At 31.7% G+C, this 26,569-nt stretch overlaps 1 protein-coding gene across 1 annotated transcript in view; it reads right to left on the bottom strand.

Annotated features, from left to right (window-relative positions):
* The window catches only part of LOC145325695 (uncharacterized), a 66,953-nt gene that overhangs the window by 23,453 nt on the left and 16,931 nt on the right, over window positions 1–26,569 (bottom strand). The window contains exons 8-10 of the mRNA XM_080168648.1: window positions 13,858–14,007; window positions 10,723–10,816; window positions 9,587–9,712 (exon numbers count right to left, since the gene is read on the bottom strand). Coding sequence (XP_080024774.1) covers window positions 9,587–9,712; window positions 10,723–10,816; window positions 13,858–14,007 — 370 coding nt within the window. The remainder of the gene's footprint in view (window positions 1–9,586; window positions 9,713–10,722; window positions 10,817–13,857; window positions 14,008–26,569) is intronic.

Raw genomic sequence — 26,569 nt, forward strand, 5'->3', positions numbered from 1 at the left:
CAAGTTAATACCTACAATTGAAAAACAAAAAAAAAAGTAGGTTTTCTTAAAAATTAATCTCAGTAGGTACCTAATATTTCTTTTCTAAAATTATTTTTTTAAAGTATCATAATACCTGTAACCTATGTATTTAACGAATTATGTGTATCAATTTGTCTCCATGATTCTAAGATTCTAATGTTTAATTTTTATTGATTACATTCTATTTCTTCCTGTATGGTTTCGAAACCGATTAATATCCGCTAGATTAGAACCAGTCTTAACCATACTGAAAAATCCAAAGATATTTTTAAAAATTCAATTGACACCAGTTTTGATAGCCTGGCCCTTCGGCCTATCGGGGCTAACAAACCTGGTTTAAATCTTAAAATTTTATATTTTAATATCAGCTGAAATCTATCTTTAATACGATGCGATAAAAAACTTTACTCGTGTATTTTCTTAAAAAATCAACTTGACAAGGAAAGAAGCTGTAAAACATTAAAAAACATCGAAGGAAGGGTAAGAAAGTACTAAATTAAGTACCATAAAGTGTAAATTGAAATAGAAATAAGTTGGTTAACCAGATATAAGTCAGCACTAATCAAATTATCAAAATTATTTATGTTAAAGAATTATGGTATGTTACATTAACAAACATGTGTGTTCAAAACAACATTAAACATAATATATCTAGATGGTCTACTTGATCCTAAAATTCGTTAACTTAAAAAGGGATTCCTAACAGACAAACACCTTTGTTTATTTTTTTGCATTTAAGTTATACAAGCGACAAATTTTTTCTAGGATATAATTTCTAGAAAGTTAACTTTATCCTAAGGAATTCAACTAGGTATTTATAGTAACTTATTATAGGTTTTGTCAATATACTAGAAAGTAAATCATAACAAGATATAATTTACATAATAGAAAAGCTTTATCTTCAGAATGCGAATATTTATGACTAATTATGCGAATGAAAAAAAAATCTGCCCTTTCCTGCAAAAATCTGTACACAATTTCAACCAATAACATAGCCGGTTTGTTCTGCAACTATTATCCTATTGGCTGATTAACATAGTATGTCTCTAGATTATAATATTAAAACAAGTAAGTTATGAACATTGGATCGCATTTTAGTATTTTTCTTTTGTATTAATGGTATTATTGATTTCTCTCATTTATTAAAAGCTACCAATAGAAAAAAATCAACATTTAAAAGAGTTGGTGGGTAAAATTCAAAAGTGGTAGCGATAATAGGAATTAAAATGTTTAGTTTATTTAAAAGAAAAAGTGGCTCAATACCAGCTGAGTATCCACAAATTCCCCAATAGTAGCTGAGTATCCACGCATATTTCCCAAGAGTAGTTGAATATCCAGACTTTTCCCCTATGGTAATTGAATATCCACAATAGTTTCTTATTGGTATTTTCATTACACCCTTTCATAATGCTGATCCCATGACAATAAAGCATATTAATTTCAGCAATTCATACCTATTAATTAACTTTAATACTGATTTAGGAACCAAATATTGAAAATCCAGAAAAGCGAAGCTCTGAAATGAAAGGACAAACTAACATTAACACAATAATAATGCATAAGTCTATATAAAAGAAGCCGAAAAATCTCCACCCACTTATTGCACCTTACACTTTAAAACAAGGATGACAAAATCATTAAAAGCGTAGTTGTGCATACAATAATCAATTTGATTTGTTGGTAATTACGTTCTTTATAATGTGCTTTACAGGAATCATAACGCCAAGTTTGAAATCGACGGACGGACAGACGCACAGACCCTTATTTTTTAAAATGATCAATCTACATGGCTAATAATCCAATATTTTTTTGGACCAAAAATCCCTAAAGCCACGATTTTACAAAGTTGATATAATTTCCTAGAAAATCTTTTAATACATTATATGAAAACAAAATTGTTAAAAAAGTTAAAAAGCAACATTGACGTACGGACTTTCTATTATTTTGTATTAAATCGATAGGACAATTCGGATCATGGAAAGAAAACAAAGTCATTCCTAAATTAGGACAGAAGTCACCTTCCTAGGAAGGACATAAGTAGCCTTCCTCAAGTGAGAATTTGTTAGATGAAGGGCATAACATGCCTCCCTTAACAAAGATTTTGCAAGATTGAGGACATAAGTAGCCTCCCTTCACCTCACAAAACCTAGCTTTTTAATCCATCACATAGCAAAATATTAGAAAACTTAGCCTTTCTGTCCTTCACATAGCTAATTCTTGCAAAACATAGCAAATTCTTACAAAACATAGCAAATTCTTGCAAAACATAGCAAATTCTTACAAAACATAGCAAATTCTTGCAGAACATAGCAAATTCTTGCAAAACATAGCAAATTCTTGCAAATCATAGCAAATTCTTGGAAAACTTAGCTTTTCTGTCCTTCACATAGCTAATTCTTGCAAAACATAGCAAATTCTTACAAAACATAGCAAATTCTTGCAAAACATAGCAAATTCTTACAAAACATAGCAAATTCTTAGAAAACTTAGCTTTTCTGTCCTTCACATAGCAAATTCTTGCAAAACATAGCAAATTCTTGCAAAACATAGCAAATTCTTGCAAAACATAGCAAATTCTTGCAAAACATAGCAAATTCTTAGAAAACTTAGCTTTTCTGTCCTTCACATAGCTAATTCTTGCAAAACATAGCAAATTCTTGGAAAACTTAGCTTTTCTGTCCTTCACATAGCTAATTCTTGCAAAACATAGCAAATTCTTACAAAACATAGCAAATTCTTGCAAAACATTGCAAATTCTTACAAAACATAGCAAATTCTTGCAAAACATAGCAAATTCTTACAAAACATAGCAAATTCTTGCAAAACATAGCAAATTCTTACAAAACATAGCAAATTCTTAGAAAACTTAGCTTTTCTGTCCTTCACATAGCAAATTCTTGCAAAACATAGCAAATTCTTGCAAAACATAGCAAATTCTTGCAAAACATAGCAAATTCTTGCAAAACATAGCAAATTCTTGGAAAACTTAGCTTTTCTGTCCTTCACATAGCTAATTCTTGCAAAACATAGCAAATTCTTGCAAAACATATCAAATTCTTGCAAAACATAGCAAATTCTTGCAAAACCTAGCAAATTCTTGGAAAACTTAGCTTTTCTGTCCTTCACATAGCTAATTCTTGCAAAACATAGCAAATTCTTACAAAACATAGCAAATTCTTGCAAAACATTGCAAATTCTTACAAAACATAGCAAATTCTTACAAAACATAGCAAATTCTTACAAAACATAGCAAATTCTTGCAAAACATAGCAAATTCTTACAAAACATAGCAAATTCTTGAAAACTTAGCTTTTCTGTCCTTCACATAGCAAATTCTTGCAAAACATAGCAAATTCTTACAAAACATAGCAAATTCTTACAAAACATAGCAAATTCTTGCAAAACATTGCAAATTCTTACAAAACATAGCAAATTCTTGCAAAACATAGCAAATTCTTGGAAAACTTAGCTTTTCTGTCCTTCACATTGCAAATTCTTACAAAACATAGCAAATTCTTGCAAAACATAGCAAATTCTTGCAAAACATAGCAAATTCTTGCAAAACATAACAAATTCTTATAAAACTTAGCTTTTCTGTCCTTCACATAGCTAATTCTTGCAAAACATAGCAAATTATAGCAAAACATAGCAAATTCTTGCAAAACATAGCAAATTCTTAGAAAACTTAGCTTTTCTGTCCTTCACATAGCTAATTCTTGCAAAACATAGCAAATTCTTACAAAACATAGCAAATTCTTGCAAAACATAGCAAATTCTTGCAAAACATAGCAAATTCTTGCAAAACATAGCAAATTCTTGGAAAACTTAGCTTTTCTGTCCTTCACATAGCTAATTCTTGCAAAACATAGCAAATTCTTACAAAACATAGCAAATTCTTGGAAAACTTAGCTTTTCTGTCCTTCACATAGCTAATTCTTGCAAAACATAGCAAATTCTTACAAAACATAGCAAATTCTTGCAAAACATAGCAAATTCTTGCAAAACATAGCAAATTCTTGCAAAACATAGCAAATTCTTGCAAAACATAGCAAATTCTTGCAAAACATAGCAAATTCTTGCAAAACATAGCAAATTCTTGGAAAACTTAGCTTTTCTATCCTTCACATAGCTAATTCTTGCAAAACATAGCAAATTCTTGCAAAACATAGCAAATTCTTGCAAAACATAGCAAATTCTTATAAAACTTAGCTTTTCTGTCCTTCACATAGCTAATTCTTGCAAAACATAGCAAATTCTTACAAAACATAGCAAATTCTTGCAAAACATAGCAAATTCTTGCAAAACATAGCAAATTCTTACAAAACATAGCAAATTCTTGCAAAACATAGCAAATTCTTACAAAACATAGCAAATTCTTACAAAACATAGCAAATTCTTACAAAACATAGCAAATTCTTACAAAACATAGCAAATTCTTGCAATAAGGGTCCCAAACTCAAAAACAAATTTTCAGCGCGATCCGACCACCGGTTCTTGAGATACGGTGACCTGGTGTCCTTGTTACCGACTGTAAGATTTGGGAAATGGTTCGAATCCTTAGTAAATTTGGCTAAGTCCAAAATTTTTTTGACACTTAGAATATTTTCGACCTGGTGTCCTCTCAGTAGATACGCTTGGTGTCACCTGGGTATTTTTTCTTCAAAAATTTGACTAAGTGTCAAAATATTTTTGGACTTAGCCAAATTTACTAAGGATTCGAACCATTTCCCAAATCTTACAGTCGATACCAAGGACACCAGGTCAACGTATCTCAAGAACCGGTGGTCGGATCGCGCTGAAAATTTGTTTTTGAGTTTGGGACCCTTATTGCAAGAATTTGCTATGTTTTGCAAGAATTTGCTATGTTTTGTAAGAATTTGCTATGTTTTGTAAGAATTTGCTATGTTTTGTAAGAATTTGCTATGTTTTGCAAGAATTTGCTATGTTTTGTAAGAATTTGCTATGTTTTGCAAGAATTTGCTATGTTTTGTAAGAATTTGCAATGTATTGCAAGAATTTGCTATGTTTTGCAAGAATTTGCTATGTTTTGCAAGAATTTGCTATGTTTTGCAAGAATTAGCTATGTGAAGGACAGAAAAGCTAAGTTTTCCAAGAATTTGCTATGTTTTGCAAGAATTTGCTATGTTTTGCAAGAATTTGCTATGTTTTGCAAGAATTTGCTATGTTTTGTAAGAATTTGCAATGTTTTGCAAGAATTTGCTATGTTTTGTAAGAATTTGCTATGTTTTGCAAGAATTTGCTATGTTTTGCAAGAATTTGCTATGTTTTGTAAGAATTTGCTATGTTTTGCAAGAATTTGCTATGTTTTGTAAGAATTTGCAATGTTTTGCAAGAATTTGCTATGTTTTGCAAGAATTTGCTATGTTTTGCAAGAATTAGCTATGTGAAGGACAGAAAAGCTAAGTTTTCCAAGAATTTGCTATGTTTTGCAAGAATTTGCTATGTTTTGCAAGAATTTGCTATGTTTTGCAAGAATTTGCTATGTTTTGCAAGAATTTGCTATGTTTTGCAAGAATTTGCTATGTTTTGTAAGAATTTGCAATGTTTTGCAAGAATTTGCTATGTTTTGTAAGAATTTGCTATGTTTTGAAAGAATTAGCTATGTGAAGGACAGAAAAGCTAAGTTTTCCAAGAATTTGCTATGTTTTGCAAGAATTTGCTATGTTTTGCAAGAATTTGCTATGTTTTGTAAGAATTTGCTATGTTTTGTAAGAATTTGCTATGTTTTGTAGGAATTTGCTATGTTTTGCAAGAATTAGCTATGTGAAGGACAGAAAAGCTAAGTTTTCCAAGAATTTGCTATGTTTTGCAAGAATTTGCTATGTTTTCTAAGAATTTGCAATGTTTAGCAAGAATTTGCTATGTTTTGTAAGAATTTGCTATGTTTTGCAAGAATTAGCTATGTGAAGGACAGAAAAGCTAAGTTTTCCAAGAATTTGCTATGTTTTGCAAGAATTTGCTATGTTTTGTAAGAATTTGCAATGTTTTGCAAGAATTTGCTATGTTTTGTAAGAATTTGCTATGTTTTGCAAGAATTTGCTATGTTTTGTAAGAATTTGCAATGTTTTGCAAGAATTTGCTATGTGAAGGACAGAAAAGCTAAGTTTTCCAAGAATTTGCTATGTTTTGTAAGAATTTGCTATGTTTTGCAAGAATTTGCTATGTTTTGTAAGAATTTGCTATGTTTTGCAAGAATTTGCAATGTTTTGCAATAATTTGCAATGTTTTGCAAGAATTTGCTATGTTTTGCAAGAATTAGCTATGTGAAGGACAGAAAAGCTAAGTTTTGCAAGAATTTGCTATGTTTTGTAAGAATTTGCTATGTTTTGCAAGAATTTGCTATGTTTTGTAAGAATTTGCAATGTTTTGCAAGAATTTGCTATGTGAAGGACAGAAAAGCTAAGTTTTCCAAGAATTTGCTATGTTTTGTAAGAATTTGCTATGTTTTGCAAGAATTTGCTATGTTTTGTAAGAATTTGCTATGTTTTGCAAGAATTTGCAATGTTTTGCAAGAATTTGCAATGTTTTGCAAGAATTTGCTATGTTTTGCAAGAATTAGCTATGTGAAGGACAGACAAGCTAAGTTTTGCAAGAATTTGCTATGTTTTGTAAGAATTTGCTATGTTTTGCAAGAATTAGCTATGTGAAGGACAGAAAAGCTAAGTTTTCCAAGAATTTGCTATGTTTTGTAAGAATTTGCTATGTTTTGCAAGAATTTGCTATGTTTTGTAAGAATTTGCTATGTTTTGCAAGAATTTGCTATGTTTTGTAAGAATTTGCTATGTTTTGCAAGAATTTGCTATGTTTTGTAAGAATTTGCTATGTTTTGCAAGAATTAGCTATGTGAAGGACAGAAAAGCTAATTTTTCCAAGAATTTGCTATGTTTTGCAAGAATTTGCTATGTTTTGCAAGAATTTGCTATGTTTTGCAAGAATTTGCTATGTTTTGCAAGAATTTGCTATGTTTTGTAAGAATTTGCTATGTTTTGTAAGAATTTGCTATGTTTTGCAAGAATTAGCTATGTGAAGGACAGAAAAGCTAAGTTTTCCAAGAATTTGCTATGTTTTGCAAGATGAAGGACATAAGCAGCCTTCCTGATGCACAGTGAGCCCAGGAATCCAACTTTGTGGAAAAAATTATTTATGCCCAAAATCGAACTTTAGAAAATCAATTATTTTAAAAGTCCATGTTAAAATTCATCATATTAGAGGAGGTTTGCCATTTTAAATTAATGAAAAATTTAAAAAATTAAAGTTTTTATGGCCTTCTGAAGTTGTTACCCTGGAATTAACGAAATTTAGATACAAAAATCTCCCAAAAAAAATATTTTTAATTTTTTTTTGTTTTACTTGCCATTTAATCAAATATTAACTTAGGACGTAATGTAATAACATTTTAGAAAGGTTGTGCAATTATCTAACGCTGGATAACAAGAAATTAAATAGTTTTGTATAAAAAAAAACCTCTTGAATCCATATTAAAGAAAGTTGGTGAAAATGCAAAAAAAAGCACGTTGAATATTTTTTTAAGCTCTGATTCAAATACCTTGATCTTTTTAGCAACGAGGTGAAAATTTTTAGGATGAAGTTCTAGCATTAATTAGGCAATATATAAGAGGATCCCATTGGTCTTATCAACTTTCACTTAGTTGCTTAACCTCTAAAGATATTTTTGTAAAGGTTGTTTTAAGCTATTTTTAGTGTATAATCCTTATATAATTTGTTGCCGGATTTCATTATAGAGAAAAATCCTTTTACAGGGTAAAAATCTGGCAAAATGCCTTTCCGAAAAATCATGGCATAAAATTTTCCCATCAGTGGTGGAAAAGTTAGAGCACCTCAAAATAAAATTTTACTATGCCCTTGTGTATTGGACCCTGAGGGCCTCCTGGAGGGGCTACCAGAAATCTGAAGGTATCTTTAGAACCACAATGGCCGGCTCTAACTGCACTCAGAAGAAGTCAGAGATAATTGCCGGCCGCCTTCCGTCCTTTAATTGGCGGCAAAGTTAGCACACCAAAAAAATGACAATTTTTTGTTGTGTTTTTTGCACACAGGGCGGCGTGTGTTTGTGGCGCAGCCACGTGTATTACCACTTTTTTGTAGGTCATTCCAAGCCGGATTGGCGGGTGTGCGGCCAGAGGTGGTCTGACCGGCCGTTTGGCCGACAGCCGCAGTTAAAGGTCGCAAAAATTGTCAAAAATTGAAGTTTTTGAGGATTTTTGGCATGCCAGTGCAGCCAGACTGCTTGGCTGACAGGCCTGGGACACATGTCACCTGACACACTGGGCCATTGCCCATCTTTGCTATTTTGCACAATTTTTTTCCCATCACTTCCCTGGCCGTGATGGCCATTCAAAGTGGCCTGGGTCAAAATCGACCAAAAACCAATTTTTGGGGGTGATATTTTGACCCCCCAATCATCTTGAGAGGGAGGAAGGGATAATCTTGTTAATTCTGTAAAAGGTACTATAAAAACCTTTTAATTAAAAAAAAAAATGTTTGATTTGGTTGAAAAATAAGGAAGTTATTAATTTTTTCCACAAAATTGGATTCCTGGGCTCACTGTGTGATGTAAGAATTTGTCAGACAAAGGACATAAGTCACCTCCCTTAAGTTAGATTTTGTTAGATGAAGGACATAAGTAGCCTTCCTTAGATCAATTTCCAGTGACTTCTGTCCTAATTAGGAATGACTTTGTTTTCTTTCCATGATCCGACAATTCTAACATGTATAAATTAACAAAAAAAAGCTAACCAAAATAATTGTTTAAAAACTTTTGTTTCCCCCAATGGTAGTTGAATATCCACACATTTTCCCAATGGTAGCTGAGTATCCAAAAATGACCCCAATAGTAGCTGAATATCCACGTGGATACTCAGCTGGAATTGAGCCGAAAAAGTTTATAACAAAATTTAAAATGCACAAAATCTAATTCTTAAGATTATATTTATCTTGTTAAAAGTTATAAAGGTAAGCCGGGGAGTGTTTTTATCTTCTTAAAATAAGAAGGTTTTAAGTCATAAAAATATTGCATCATTTTTGCCTTAACTTTTCAGGCCCTATTTTTATTTTCCTTTTTAATATCATTAGGTTTTTCAAGATTTTGATTTGAATTTTAGAGGATGAAAAATTTGAGAATATCCATAACTAGCAAAGCACAAATAAAATCATGGAATGAACTATCGGACAAAGTGAATTATATCTAAGAATTTCAGCTGTCATAACAAAGAAATAAAAGAGTTTGAATATGTAAAAGTAAAATCTCAACAAAAAATCACGACAGCTTTAAAAAAAAGTTAATATCTTTTGAAGCATGACCTACATACAGTCAGACGAATAATACAATGTATAAACTAGATTGCACGGTAATATTCACTGTAAATTTCATCTGTATATCCTCAATAGCAGACGAGAAAACTACATAAGAAAATCTTCAATAGCGTTTCGGACTAACTGGCAGACAGACAAAGTGAATTATACGAGTAGCTACGCTACTGCAAGACACCTGAAGGTATCTGAATAACCTATCTGAAATAGAAACCTGAACTAAAGGCATGCTTCTGGGCCTCGGCTGCAGGCATCGTTCATGGAACCATTGTTTACAGCGGACACATCTGACCATGGCCTTGTACCAGTCACCAGAAGTACCGCAGTAACAGTAAACACCCTGAAATATTTTTCTTAAAATAATCTTTCAAAAGCTAAGATTATCTTTGTCCGTTTGTCAATCCATTTTTTTTAGTGCTTTACTTCTTATGGATGTTGTCATCCTCGTATTATTACCAACTCACAAGTATTTAAATATTAAGTTGAATATGTAAATCGTATGAGTTTTTTAGTTGTGGGAGGATGTCTAGTCTATATATAATGTGTTACCAAAAGATCTCGCTAACCATTGGACTAATCAATTTCTTCTCAACAGCTTCTCATAGGTCCCAAAAAGATTATGAGGGAGGGTATCTTACCCCTTTTAAAAGAAATAACATTGGAAATTAAACAAAAAAATTACTCTCCCCTTAGATGCCTCTAGAGTGCTCCGTTAGTTAAAGATCCAGATTAGTACTAAAGAGGACTATCCACGAACCAGAGCAAGTGATGCTAAGCATCTTCCAGCATTGACCCATAGTATTTTTTTAGTTAATATACTAGGTTTATGCTTAATATTTGCTTTATCGACTAAAAAGTTAGGTTTCACCATGGTTTTATATGAAAAAACTTTGAAATGTAAAGCAAGTTTAAAAGCAATATCATCAAATTCTTTGTTGAGTTCAAAGGACAAAATAAAATAAAACTGTTTACAAGTTACCAACCCTTTTTCTAAATATACATTTTTATTCACAATAATATACCTTTGTGTCAAAGCTTTTAAAAAACAATTTGAACTCATCAAAACATTCGATGATATTGCACCAAGCAATGCTTAACATTTCAAAGTTTTTTTCATATAAAACCATGGTGAAACCTAACTTTTTTTGTCGATAAAGTAAATATTAAACATAAACCTAGTATATTTACTAAAAAAATACTATGGGTCAATGCTGGAAGGTGCTTAGAATCACTTGCTCTGGTTCGTGGATAGTCCTCTTTCATCTACCTATATAGTTTGAAATATTTGACGGAAAAAATTTAACTTTTAATTGTCTGTACCTATATCTCTAAGATAATATCTATCTATACCTGCTTGTTGACAGTGTGAGATGAATTCCATTTTAATTTAGATGGACTCAGATGTCCAGATATTTCTTCTAGACCAGGCAGGCGTATAGGTATACTAAAAAAAGATAAAATAAAATATCTTCAATAAATCAGTCGAAGGATCTCGTTTACCGCTGTACCGATATGGTTCTCCTTTACAGGGTAGCTTCTCTTGGGAAGGTTTTAACTATTTTGGGGGGAGGGTACCACCACCCTCACAAGAGAAATCGACCCTAAAAGAAATTTTTTTCGTAAAACATATCTTTCTATTTCAGAAAGTTGTCTATTTATCCTGGGCAAGTTGTACCATGCCTTTGTGGAAAGATTTATATTAGTCTTTTTGGAAGGGAGGCGTTATTATAGACCAACTACTCTCAATTTAGAAAATTATCACTTTTTCATTAAAATTTCTTTCTCTATCACAAAGTATACCTAGATTTAATATTTGTCTATTAATCCTCCTATTATATAAGGTAGTAAGCGTTTTTCGTCTGTCCCGAAGAATCTCGCTAACCGCTGAACCGATATTGTTCTCCTTTACAGTAAAGCTTCTTATAGGTCATGGGAAGGTTTTGAACTATTTTTGGGGAGGGTGTCTTCAACCCCCTCCCCCCCAAAAAAATATTGTTTTTTTACTCTCTTGCACTCAAATTAAAAAAGTGATGAAGTCGACTTTTCCCCTACTACCTTAGAGGCTTCTAGGGGAGTAGCCGCTAGTATAATATAAAATACAATTATAATAGGTAATGTAGAACATAAGGAAATTGTGATGAAACTTTGTTCGTAATAGTTTCAGGAAAACTGATATATTTACTAAACAAATTCCACACAAACTAGGAATAATTGGAATAGGTACTTAAGCTACAAAACACAGACAAATACAGTTTGTAGTAAATCTTTTCTTCCCTCTATATAGTTTATATTTGGAAAGATTTATCAATTCAAATCTAACTAGTAAATCAACAAGCGGGTTATTTTTGTGCGTATTTTCGTAAAGTTGTTTGTTATCGTTTAGTTAAAAGCGCTTGTTAATTCAAATTGTTCTTAATTATGAACAGTTCATATATACACATTTTGTCAAAATTAAGAATTATTTGACTTAATAAGCGCATTTGACTAAACGCTAACAACCAACTTTACGAAAATACGCAAAAATTGACCCTTGACCCTCTTTGTAAGTGTTCACTTTTACTGTCAAATGTTAAAAAAAATATTCTGATTGCCCACTTCGGCGAGGTGTGAGTTGATCAGCTGACTTTAATTAAGGTAGAATATATAGGTAAACCTCAAAAACATAAAGTTTATTGAAAATTTTAAAAATGATATTTGTTAAATTAACCTATCTCTTTTTCCTTGGATAAATAAAATTCCGGAATTGGATAAAATATAATGTAACACTAGAGAAGGAAAATATTGAAATTTTCAAGTGCTGTGTTTGGATTTCAATAAACAAATAATTTTCACAAATATGCTAGGTGCCAGTGATATGGTATCAGAAGATAAGATAATTTGCCACCGATCTTTTAAAATTTTGAATCATTAGGTATTTATAGTTACTTTTAACAAAAAAAATGGATCAGGTGGAATTCGTGGTTAAATGTTTTTGGAAATCTTAGTCTGCTAACGGCCAAATAACTGAACGTTTAACAGATAATTGTAACCTACAAAAGAAGCCCTACAAACAATCTGAATTAGATATTTCTTATAGTGCACAAAAATCTACCCGCGCTCATAAATGCACTAAAAAGACTTAGGTATGTTTTCACCAGTCAAGCTATCCCAGTGCATCGTTGGATCTTGGATATTTCCCATACCTTCTTCTGCTGCTTAAAACAATGCGCGGGCATAATACGTAAGTTCGGCTGTTTGGAAACTAGCAGCATTTAAAGTTAATTATCCCAGGAACACTTTACCGTAAACTGCAGCAGCTTCAATTTCAAATGAATTCACGAAATAAAATATGACTTTAAGGAGTAGGTAGTTAAAAACTGTTATAAGGTATAACCAACAAGCGAAATAAATATAAAATAATATTTGGGGGGCAAATGGAGAGGTCGTCAATTTTACGATGTATTGCCCCCCAACGACAGCTGAAAAACACGTATAGGTTTCGTGATTTTTTCCGAATTTATTTTATTGTTGATCTAAGCTGAGTTGAAATGAACAGATGTCAACCCCAGGGATCTAAAGTGATGACAATGGCCGATAAATTGTTGTTTATAGTATACCCCCCAAAGTTAAGCCAACGTATAAGAAAACATTATCATTAAACTTTGGGGACTATTGCAGTGTATTGAACAGCTCAATAATGTCCCCTCCCTCCCTGTGTCAAGCAACCCATTAAATTACATTTGTATCTTAATTAAAGAAAATATGATGATAAATACTTTTTCTTTAGAAGAATGGATATATTACTAGGATCTTACACCAGATTTTCATGTTAAAATAAATAAACTAAAATGAAGTAAAACTTGCAGCGGGCTATTATAACGATTTCCCCCTCCTTCCACCCCATCCCCTTCTACTGGATGAACGAACTGACCATTTTCGGAAGCTATGTCCCCTATCACTGGTGAGACTGTTGTATAGGTTCAATAATCTTCAAGAATGTTCACAAATATTTCAAGAGAATAAACTTATGTTTATTTGTGTCTTTTGTATGGAACTACCAACTGTGCCCCTAGCATCTAGTGGCTCTGTATTTAAAAGGGTAAGAAGGTGGCAGAAAACAAAGCCTTATACCATCCAAAGATTTTTGTGAAGCTTCCATTATAGGAGAACTAAATCAGTTCAGACTCAGAGGTTATTGAAATCTTAAGCTTCAAAAGAAAAAGCTATACCAGTTCATATAAAATGTAGAAAATCAATTTTGACTATATAAAATATATTCTGTGCTTTTTCTTTCATGAGTTTTTACTCAAAAGCTTTATAACAACGTTTTCTCATTCGTTTGCTTGCTTCATTAAATTATGATATAATAATGTTTCAACCACTAATTGTAATATTTAGAGGGGGTAATTTTGTGTATGATTTGATTAATTAAACTGTACTTCAATTTACCGGCCCTTGTCTTATGCCTCTATACGCCTTTTTTTCTAACTAAATAAATCTTTGTACCTGTTTTCATCTTCACAAGATAACTCTGTTGGATTCGAACCTTCTTGCTCTACAAAATCTATGGCACGTTTAACATCAGCTATTTCGTTTGAAAGAGATTCATCTTCGTTCCCTCTTTTCTGTTTACGCTTCCTTGGTCCGGCAGTTGCACTAAAAAATAATTCAAACTTAATATACGTACAAAATAAAGAACAGTAATTTATCGCATCGTATTGTATATAATATGATACGATACGTAATTTTTCAGTAACGCTTAGGACCGGTTTCCACCCAGCAGATACTGATCAGTTTCGAAGCCATACTGGAAAAATTATACTACTTTGAGCAGAGGTCACAAACAAAATCGTAATAAAATTTACGAGTTTTGTATAAAAAAAATCAAAAGTATGTATACGTATGTTTTTAAATGCAATATTATTAAAAACTTTTGTTTTTATTATGATTCCAATTTTTTTCATGCAAAGAAAAAAAATCATTTATATTTCTAAGGATGTCAAACGTTATGCAAAAGTCAAACTAACGAAAATACAATAAAATGTTAACTTGCATTAGTTGCGATAATAATATGTTGTCGTTATTATTGGCCAATTTGCTTATCCATTACGAGGGAGGAAAAGGGGAGGAAAATCGTTATTCTAGCCAGCCACAAGTTTCACTTTATTAGAGTACATGATAATCTGGTGTAAGTTCCGATTAATAAAAATTCCATTGTTGTGATGCTTTTTAGACTAAAAAAGTCATCGTATCTTACACGTTAGTGACGATAGAGTGTCAAAAGTAAAGAGCGAAAAACGAATATAAACAAGGATGACAACATCCATAAGTAGCGAAGCATAAACAATTAAATAAGAATTTAGATATTAGTTGACAAAAGCATGTATATTAGGAAAAAATCACGAAACCTTTTCAACATTTGTTTTTAATTTCTTAATTTTTATTTATATTTCAGTACTATGACTAACAGACTGACGGTCAAAGTAAATTACATACTGGATGCTCAGAACAACGAGAAATTTAATTTTGATATTTTTAACTACAAAAATTTAAAAAACGGACCATAAACACCAAAGATATGAAGAAAAATGTGAAAAATATAAAAATAGCCAAAAACCTGCAAAAAGGCAGTCTAACCGCCATTGATGTGTTCTTGAAACGAAAGGAAATTTAATTTTGATATCTATAACTGAAAAACTTTGGAAATTGGGCCATAAACATTAAAGGTATGGAGAAAAATGTGAAAAATACAAAAATAGCCTAAAACCTGCTTAAAGACAGTCTGACCGTCATAGTTGTTTTCTTGAAACGACAGGAAATTTAATTTTGCTTCTATAACTGAAAAAATTTTGGAAATCGGACCATTAACACCAAAGATATGGAGAAAAATGTGAAAAATACAAAAATAGCCTAAAACCTGCTAAAAAGCGGTCCTATCGCCATTGATGTTTTATAGTTAATTGTGCTCCTTGCTAATGGAAATGTTGTCAAAAAATTTCAGCCTTTTATCTTTTATAGGAGCTGAGAAAATCACGTTTCCCCCAAACTAAGACGGACAGACGGACAGACGGACAGACGGACATACGGACATTTCAAATTATAGAGTAGCTTCGCTACTAATAAGAATAAGGCCTTAAAGAAATGATTACATACTTACAATCATAAGTGTGGCCTCGCAGTCAAAAATATTTGAAATGAAAAAAAAAGGAGAAAGGCTGACAGAACCTAACATTATTATTTGACATATTTTCAATATATTGCGTCTGTCTACAAAAGCACAAATATATTTATGATTTACAGTTTCAGGGAGAGATAGGTAAACAAAAAACAAAATAAAAAACGCAAAAATGCGGGATGCGTGTTACATTTACATAAAAAAGATGCATGACTTAGTATTAAGCTCAACTCTTGATTGAGTGTTACTTACTTTTGGACCCTTTTGATAACATTCGAAATGACAACTCCATAAAAGCGAAGCTCCACAAATCATATGGTCAGACATTTAAATTTTAAGACTTGATTATAGCTTGTAATAATATGCCTTATTGACCTAGGAATCTATATTTTAAAAATCAGTGCAAAGGTTACTTCCCCTATTCCTTAAACCATTTTGTGGAAAAAAAACTCATAATTAAAATATAATCATTATGATTTAAAACTTTATGAATTCTTGAACATAGTTTTCACTAAATTCTAGCATGATAGCCATGAATTATTTTCATATGGATGTCTATCTGTGATATCCCTGAGAGTATGCATTAATATTTATGGAAACTAGGGATGGCAATCCGTCAAATTTTTGGACCGGATTCAGATTTTTACAAGAATCCGTCCAAAAAATGGCGGATTCCCGCGGATTCCGGATTCTTATTTTTGACAGATTCGGATTCCGGATTCTAGCAATATTTTAAAAGGCTTTTCTAAAATTTTTAAAAATTTAGGTGCTACATATGTCCTAAAAATTAATGTTCTTGGTGTTCTCTGTAATTCACTTCCAATAATTGAAGCAGATTTTAAAAGATTTTATACATAATGATGATAATCTTTGCCTTCAAAAAGGGGGAGTTAAAAGAAAAAACTCAAGACGCTAATTTTAGCCTACCAATTAAGAATCCGAATCCGCTATTAAAAAACGGATTCCGGATTCGGATTCCAAAATTGACCAAAAATTGGGCGGATTCCGGATTCGAACACGGATTGCCAACCCTAAAGGAAACACATACATATGATATATATTGACAAATAGTAACAGATCACAAAGGTGTGATATTGATGTTTCCAAACAATACAGATAATACAGAAATAAAAGATAATACAGAAATATGTACTAAAGGTTTCCCTTAAAGTGCCTTGTTGAACACATTCCCAATTCCTTTTATTTTGGCATAAATAGACAATATGGAGAATTAGTTCTTCGTGTTTTTTTTTTTTTAGATAAGGTTTAGTTATATTTAGTTTCAGGGTAACCCCGCAGGTTAAGGGCTCCATGAGGTGATAGACATAAAGTGCTATATCCCCCCTCCCCTATTTTCATTTACTTAAAAAACAGGCATTAGGAAGATCAGTTAACATTTACACAAAAATTGTATAATTTTATTACTCTCGTTTTTGTGAAAAAAGTGTAAATCTAACTTATTAGGTAGAAAAAAGTTTGATGTTAAATAATAGAAAAAAATATAAGAAATTATAATACCTAATATGTTATATTTTAATCTTTTTATATTTAAAGATATTTAGGTACTAAATATGAATTTTTAGCTATATGGGATTAAGTTTTTAAATATAACATTTTGTTTAATGGAATATCTTCATAGCACGTTTCCCTCTCACAAATTCTAACCTAATATCTTGTTATATTAAAAAACTAAGGAAGAGTAACAAAAAAGCATAAATCTGGTAAATTAAGAGAGACAGTATAATCTAAGTAAATCTTTCTCATCTTAATATGTTTAGCCAGAATATTTTCTAAATAAAAGAATAGTAGGTATACGAGTTATAATGTTCAAATATTTTTGTACAGTACTTAAAGGCAAATAATTGTCTAAATTATTTCAATCTGGTTTTTAGTAGCGAAGCTACTCTATTATTTGAAATGTCTGTATATCTGTCTGAAATGTTTGGGGGATTTTCTCGGCCCTTTTAACGATAAAGACCTGAAATTTAAATTAAATTAACATTCTTCATATTTCACTAGTTTCATTAAGATTTGCCAATTAATTGGAGTTCTAGATCGATTCCTACTATTTAAGATAGACGGCTGATATTTTCAGGGATTAAAAAAGTTCACAATTTACATATCCCCATTACATTAATATTTGCTTATTAGCTTCGCTACTAAGGGATGTTGCCATCCTTGTTATTCTTTAAAGTGTCCCGGCCGAAGCTAATCTAATTCGACAGATCTTTTATACCATGCTTCTTTGACGAAGAGCTTTAGGATTTTCTCATTTTTTTTACATGTAATAAAATTAAAAGACCAAAGCCGATCATTGTAGACTTTATATTAAAGTAATGTTTCCAAAATTAACAAATTTATTTTTTATTCAATTTTATAAAAACATTAAAAAATATCTTCGATTGAAAAACATTGAGAAAAAAATTCTCCAATGAACACATTCAATAATACCTAATCATTCTTTCTTTCTATTACTCCGTGTAAAAATGCATGTTTTCTGAAATTAACATTAAAAATACAATACCTTTTCAATTTTTCATCCTTGTTCTAATAAAGAAAATAAAGCAAAATATTTAAGAAGAGGTATGTGTATTATAATAATATTGGCTAATAAAGCAAACTTTGATAAAGTTTTATAAAAGTTTGTCCATACTTGAGAGTATTTATAGCAAATATGCAGAGTGACCACTCAAAATTTACAAATATATAGTACATTTATAGTACATAAAAATTTTCATATAGTACCATATAGTACACAAAAATTAAACTAATATAGTACCATATAGTACCAAAATTTTAACTAATTATGTAGTAATACCATATAGTACCAAATATTAAAAAATAGTACCTATATATCTTATTAAATAAAGTAGTAAGGGTTTTATGTCTGAAGCTTAAGATCTCATTAACTACTGAACAATTGGGTTAGCAATTTTAGGTAAGCTTCACTGAGGTCGTATGTAGGTTGTGGGCTATTTAATTTTCAGAATTATGTCCTGGGATGTCCTAGAATCTAGGTACTTAGCTGCTAGTCTAAAATACAAAGAAGCTTGATGTCTGTCCGTCTGAAGATTAAGAATTAGGTAACTGCTGAACTGAATGGGCACTACTCTCCAGGGAATATACATACTGGTCATATAGTGGTTTTAAGCAATTTTTGTGGGGTTGGTAAATCCTAACCCCCCTAAAAAAAATGATATCCCCCACTAAAGTTTTTCTTGTAAGTAAAAAGTAATTGCTGAACCAATTGGGCTCTACTCTTCAGAGAATATTTGTACTGTTCATGTGGTGGTTTTAAGCACAGTGTGGGGTGAAGCTGCAGAGAAAAAAAACAAATAAAGGGGATAGGAAATCCCCCTTAACAACCTCCCCCCCCCCCCCAAAAAAAAAGAAGATATTTCACCCAAAAAATGGGATATTCCTAGTAATTTTAAACATAAATAGTTTTCCTTAAAACTGAGGACTTTTTTTAATGAAATAATAAGGTTTTTGTGAAATGATGAGGGAGCATTAAACAATTTTTTTAATTGGTGTAAGAACCGAACACTAGAAGACTTTTTTTCAAATAAGTTTTAAAAATGGACATTTATTGCGTAATTAAAGCACAGTGGGATCCAGTGGGACATCCAAAAAATTTAAAATTGACTTTTATCTATCCTAGGAATTAATAATGGCTGTAAGTAGACAGCTAGAAAAGAAATTTTTAAAAAATATTCATTTTTGGCGGATTTATGCCATTTTTAAAAAAGGTAGTGAAAAATTTCTTTTCAGTTTTGATGATTTTCCAGATTTTTTTACACAATTTTTTCAAAGCAACAAAAAATACATTTATGTTCATCTTATGAAAATAATTTTTGATTGAGGTACTTTCAGATACCTGTACCAATGTCTAATTAAAGAAAATTTTTAAAAAATATTTTTTTGGTGGTGTAAATTGACTTTTTGTGAGAAAATTTCACCAAAAATATTAAGATTTTTAACCCCAAAAAATCAGTTTTCTCCATTTTACCCAAAAACGGCCAGGATGCCCCGGGTTTTGCAATAATAATAATAATATGCAACATGTATTGTGTTTAAAACAGTTTTCATAACCTGGGGCCTCCCGGCCGTTTTTGAGTAATTGAGCATTTTACATTGCATGGTTTGAACAATTTCGTTCTTGTTAATTTGAAATTTTCCCTCGTTAGAGGGGGAAGGAGTCATTTTAGAGCCCAAAGTCATCTCTGCAATGTTTTCTAACTTTTTGAGGCGGAACTTTCTTTACTTATGCATTATTTGCCTCCGGCCAACCGTTTCGCCGTTATTTGCCGCCGTAGGTGTGATTTTTAACGATTTTTGCCGTTCTCGCGGTTTTAATGGACATTTAAGGGAACAAGGAGTCCTTAAAAAAAGATGACTTATAAATACTTTTATTTTAGCAATTAAATTTGCTAAATTTCATGTGTTCTGAAAAAAATTGTATTTGTAACTGGTTTTGGTTCAGCAGAAAATCAAATTCGGGGATTAATTATAATATTGCAAAAATATTATATATGCGTCTGAGAGAGAGAGAGAAATATACGTTTGAGAGAGAATATAATATAAGCAATTATGTTTATATTCTTATACAAACTTTAAATGAAGATAGCTAGACTTAGAATAAAGGTATTAACACAAAATCAAAAGTGTTTTGAAAATTATGTTATTGTTGTTTATATCTGTAAAAAAAACATTAGAAAACATGCCTTATTAGTGTCCTATTTTACTTATACTGGACCTACCTAAAAATGCCGGGACTCGAACTGGGTGCACCTGACGCTATATTCATGTTCACAAACATTGTTTGCATTAAAGAAATATTTACATAGACGTTTATTTTGTTAAAATATTCCTATCCTAACTAAAGTTGTGAAGGTTTATAGATTTTTTAAAAATAGGGTAGCTTCGCTCCTCCAAAACCGCCAGACGTACTTACCAAATGCACATTAGAAGTTAACAGGAGCAAAATTTATGTTATTTTTGAGTTAAAGCAAAAGAAATTACATCATTTCGTCAAATACAAGCTTTTTTATTGATGTTTACTTTTGTCTACCCTTAATGTCCCGTTTTTTGGCAAAAGATCCCACTGTGTAAAGGGACTGTGAACGAGAAAATTTCTCGTCAGATTATCAAATTATGTCCAAGATTGGGGGAAAATTTCCGGACTATATAAATGTGCGGTTACTTGTCTTCTTTTCCTTCTATAGCTAACACTAAACTTTTGACATAGTTCTCTATTTTTCACAACAATTAAGCTGACTTTTAACACAATCCTTGCTTTAAACCAATGTATAGTTACTTAGAAATTGATAAAATAAGCAATATTTTTCATTGAATACCAAATACAATAACAAAGCTAGAAACAGGTTTTTTTATTAGTATCGAAATAACTTTAGATGGCCCACCTTTATTTAAAAATTTGTAAATAATAGAGGTGCAATGTTTATTTATAAACAGTCTGATAAAAGTGTAAACTAATTCTCCAAAGTGGGTTATTTATTGTCCAACACAATAAAAAAGGATATTATTATTTTAAATAACCTTTGAGATTCAACCCTTTGTAGACAGTGAGTGTTAATATGACGTTTTTGGTTGATCAGTGTGGTGAAATGTGATTAGAAAATGTTAAGATTTGATAATCAGATGAGAAATTTTTATGTCCACACTCCCTTTAACGATGTCGCACATAAAGGTATTAATTAAAATTTACAGTGAGGATCTAAACCTATACATTTCACCGACTCAGAATTACGAATTTTTTTTTAATTCAATGGGCGTGCTGTTCCAACCAGTTCCTGATATTTCATGATATAATGACCATTGATACTCAAAAAAGTGTTCTGGTTCCTTTTGTTCAGCAATATGTCAGTTTTGATTTTCATAAAAAAGGGAAGGGTTCCCTCTGGAGGAGAAAATTTTTTCTTCTTTCAAAGTATGGCTTTATTTACCTTCCTGAAGAGTAGATTAAGAATCAAAAAATGGTTTACAAAAATATTGACCCTTGAAAAGTTATCCTTAAATAACTCAAAATCTGCTGATTTTGCTAAAACATCCAAAATTGTCAGTCTTTTGAGGATAGCCCATTCTATGATCAAAATCTTTAAAAATCGTTTTTTTTAAATTCTTTAATATACTCTTCGGATCTACTGCAGTTCACGGTAAAATATTGCTGGTAAGCAATATTTCCAAAAATCTATAAATTTTAAAGGCTGCTAGCTGCCAAACGGCTGAACGTACAGATCATGCCCGCACACTGTTTTAAGCGGCATAAGAAGGCCTACAAATAATCTGGAATAGCCATAAATCAATAATGCATAATTATCTCGCAGTGCTGAGAAATGCGCGAAAAAGACCTATTTTACGCGTTTTTTCTTCAGTGAAGCTTTCCCTGTGCATAATTGGATCTTGGCTATTCCAGATTATTTGTAGGCCTTCGTAGTCCGCTTAAAATGGTGTGCGGATATGATCTGAACATTCAGCCGTTTGGCAGCTAGCAGCTTTTAAAATTCATAGATTTTTGGAAATATTGCTTACCAGCAATATTTTACCATGAACTGCAGTAGATCCTACTCTTCAAAGCAAATTCAGGAAGGTGTATAAAGCCATAACAAAAATTCTTTTTTTTTTATGAAAATCAAATTGACATATTGCTGAAAAAAGCTACCAGAACACTTGTTTTGGTGTCAATTGTCATTATATCATAAAAGAAATGGGTTAAAATAGTGCGCCAATTTTTATTGCATTTTGAGTCGGTCTGCTATACATACACCTCCAAGGTCCTACCCTAACCCAGCAGGGCATTCTTTACTTAACCTAACTTGGTCATCTAGCAATATACAGGAAAAGCATTAATTAAAATTTAGCCTATGTATTTAGCCGCTTCAGCAATCATAAAAATATGAAGAACAAAAAGAGTTTTATATCTTATAAGAAATAATAAAAATCATTGAAGCCAAAAAATATATGATCAAGGTTTTAAGAGTCATTGCATATTTCAAAGCTTATAATTTTACTTTACATACCCAAATCACTACTCTCTATATTAGTATGTATTAGAGCTGAAAGTACATTGTAATATTACAAACAATATTATAATACTTTGGTTGGTAATAAGTTTTAAAATAATATTAAAAAATTTCATATAGTACCAAAATTTTAACTCATATAGTACATATAGTACCTAGTTTGTCATATAGTACCATATAGTACAAAATTTTGACTATATAGTACATAAAGTACATATAGTACACAGTGGTCACCCTGAATATGGTAAATAAAGCCAGGGAAAAACACAGATATCCAATGATTTTAATCAATGATAATCATATAATTATTTTCTTTTAAAAATCTACCAAGTATGATTCTTTAGACTGGTTTATTATAGCGCAGCTACTCTTTAACTGAGCAATGGCCATTGGACGCATACATTTATTGGTGGAATGTGAAGCGAAACTACTTGAAATGTAAGGTGTTTCCATAGGTTCTACAATATATTGTCTGTACCAAAAAAATGTTTGTTTTTATAAACGAAAATTAATAACATACCACCTGAAGAAAATCTGAATATATCCCAAAACAATAAAAAGAAGATAGAAATGATGTGTTATCAAATGTTTGGCCATGTCCATGCTTACACCACAACTTTCAAAATTTATATTCTGTCTAGAATTTGAAGAAAAGGTTAGTTCAAAAATTTGTTTTTCCAACAGGGCAAATACCACCCCAAGACCAACATCTAAAATTAAAATAGCCGAAAACCACCCCGGTACAAGCTTGAAGCTTCTCTATAATTGAGAACTCAATCGGTTCATTAGTTACTTTAGAGGGGGGGGAATAAAAATCCAAATTTGTATTACAATTTAAAAAAAAAACATCATTAGTATTTACTATTTAGCATTGTATTATTGTTAAAGTGAACAAATATTAATATGGACCAAATTACTTTTATACCGATTCCTTAGTTCCTATTTTAATATCTTGAACGCAACTTAGAGCTATATTACATTTTATTAGGTAAAGAGGCTAAGGTTACACTTTTTAGAGAAATAAAGTTTAATATCATATACAGCATTTATTTCAGAAAACCCTACACTAACACTGACAAATTTTTTTTATGTGAATTGTAATTTTAGATTTCAAATTCAAGTAAAGGAAAGTCTTAACCCTGTAGGGTTCGCTCATATTTTACCTAACTTGAGCTAATCCATTTGCTTCTCTTTTTTTGGAGAGGGGGGGGGGGGCTGACAAGAAGGATATTTTTTACTTTTAAATGTTGTTAATTCTATGCAAGGCTAGCGATATGAGAATAAGAGGGAGGTCATTTTCTAGTAAATTCCGTAAAGGTGTGTGTTATAAGGCCTAAAAATAGTAGTAGAACGCTAAGGTGCTCTAGATATATGTATTCTCTATTGAATAGAACAATAGAGAAAAAAAATTTTTTTTTTTTGATTACCGTACCTGGAAATTCTTTAAAAAATACGAAATTTCTATCAAACGCTTTGATTTGCTCAAGGTGACATAAATTAACCCTAAAAATGAACCTAACCTTAATTTTCTCAGAAACCATTTGATCAATAGAGTTGATTTCTTGAACTTAAGCTTTTATGAGTATGAACATCTCATGGTTTCTTAAACTTTAGCTTTTATGTTACCCTCCTGCTGCCAACACCTAGCCCTTCAGGGCTCAAATTAACCCTAAAATTGAACCTAACCTTAATTTTCTCAGAAACCATTTAATCAATAGAGATGATTCCTTTAACTTAGGCTTCTATGGTTATAAACTAACTTCTAGTTTAGAATTTACCCCCCTGCCGCCAACCCCTAGCCCTCCGGGGCTCAAAAAAACCCTGGAAATGAACCTCACCCTAATTTTCTCAGAAACCATTTGATCAATTGAGATGATTTCTTAAACTTAATTTTTAAGCCTATTAACTTACTTATAGTTTTGAAGTTACCCTCCTGCTGCCAAACCCTAGCCCTCTGGGGCTCAAATTAACCCTAAAAATTAACCTAACCTTAATTTTCTCAGAAACCATTTGATCAATAGAGATGATTTCTTAAATTTAAGCTTTTATGGTTATAAACTGACTTCTAGTTTAGAATTCATCCCCCTGCCACCAACCCCTAGCCCTCCGGGGCTCAAAAAAACCCTAAAAATGTACCTAACCTTAATTTTCTCAGAAACCATTTGATCAATAGAGTTAATTTTTAAACTTAAGTTTTTATACTTATTAACTTACTTATAGTTTCGAAGTTACCCTTCTATGGCCAACCCCTAGCCCTCTGGGGCTCAAATTAACCCTTAAAATGAACCTAACCTTAATTTTCTCAGAATCCATTTGATCAATAGAGATGATTTCTTAAACTTAAGCTATTATGCTTGTAAAGTAACGTTAAGTTTAGAAGTCACCCTACTGCCACCAACACCTAGCCCTCCGGGGCTCAAATTAACCAAAAAAATGAACCTAACCTTAATTTTCTCAGAAACCATTTGATCAATAGATGTGATTTCTTAAACTTAGGCTTTTATGGTTATAAACTAACTTCTAGTTTTGAATTCACCTCCCTGCTACAAACCCCTAGCCCTCCAGGGCTCAAAAAAAACCTAAAAATGAACCTAACTTTAATTTTCTCAGAAACCATTTGATCAATAGATGATTTCATAAACTTAGGATTTTATGCTTATAAACTAACTTAAACTTTATAAGTCATCCCCCTGCCGCCAACCCCTAGCCCTCCAGGGTTCAAATAAACCCTAAAAATGGACCTAACCCTAATTTTCTCAGAAACCATTTGATCATTAGAGATGATTTCTTAAACTTTAACTTTTATGCTTATAAAATAACTTTTAGTTTAAGAGTCAGCCACCTGCCGCCAATATCTATCCCTCCGGGATCAAAAAAACCCTAAAAATGAACCTAACCTAAATTTTCTCAGAAACAATTTGATCAATAGAAACGATATCTTAAACTTTCATCTGATCATTCAATAATGTGGTTACTGAGGTTAACAAAATTTCAAACTAAAAGTTATTTTATAATCATATAAGCTTTAGACAAAAATAATCTGCAATATTGATCAAATGGCTTCTGTGAAAATCAAGTTTAGGTTAATTTTTTAGGTTTTTTTTTGAGCCCTGGGGGGCTAGGGGGGTGACTTCTAAACCATAAAAGTCCTAGAAATCTGCTTTATTGATCAAATGGTTTCTGAGAAAATTAAGGTTAGGTTCATTTTTAAGGTTCTTTGAGCCCAGACGGCTAGGGGTTGGCGGCAGGGTGCTGACTTTTAACCTTGAAGCTTTTTTATAAGCATAACAGCCTAAGTTTAAGAAATCATCTCTATTGATCAAATGGTTTCTGAGAAAATTAAAGTTAGGTTCATTTTTAGGGTTTATTTTGAGCCCTGGAGTGCAAGGGGTTGGCGGCAGGGGGGTAAATTCTAAACTAGAAGTTATTTTAGGGTTAATTTGAGCCCTGAAGGGCTAGGTGTTGGCAGCAGGAGGGTAACATAAAAGCTTAAGTTTAAGAAATCATCTCTATTGATCAAATGGTTTCTGAGATTATTAAGGTTAGGTTCATTTCTAGGGTTAATTTAAGCCCCGGAGGGCTATGGGTTAGGGGCAGGGGGGGTGACTTCTAATCTAAAAGATAGTTTATAAGCATGAAAGCTTAAGTCTAAGAAATTATCTCTATTAGTCAAATAGTTTTTGAGAAAATTAAGGTTAGGTTCATTTTAGGGAGTTTTGAGCCCTGGAGGGCTAGGGGTTGGTGGCAGGGGGCTGAATCTTAAACTAGAAGTTAGTTTATAAGCATAAAAGCTTAAATTTAAGAAAGGATCTCTATTGATCAAATGGTTTCTGAGAAAATTAAGGTTAGGATAATTTTTACGGTTAATTTGAGCCCCAGAGGGCTAGGGGTTGGCGGCAGTAGGGTGACTTCTCTATTAGTCAAATAGTTTTTGAGAAAATTAAGGTTAGGTTCATTTTAGGGAGTTTTGAGCCCTGGAGGGCTAGGGGTTGGTGGCAGG

The sequence above is a fragment of the Acartia tonsa genome, chromosome 8 (assembly GCF_053477335.1).
Source record: "Acartia tonsa isolate MP-2025a chromosome 8, ASM5347733v1, whole genome shotgun sequence".
In the NCBI taxonomy this organism is placed as follows: domain Eukaryota; kingdom Metazoa; phylum Arthropoda; class Copepoda; order Calanoida; family Acartiidae; genus Acartia; species Acartia tonsa.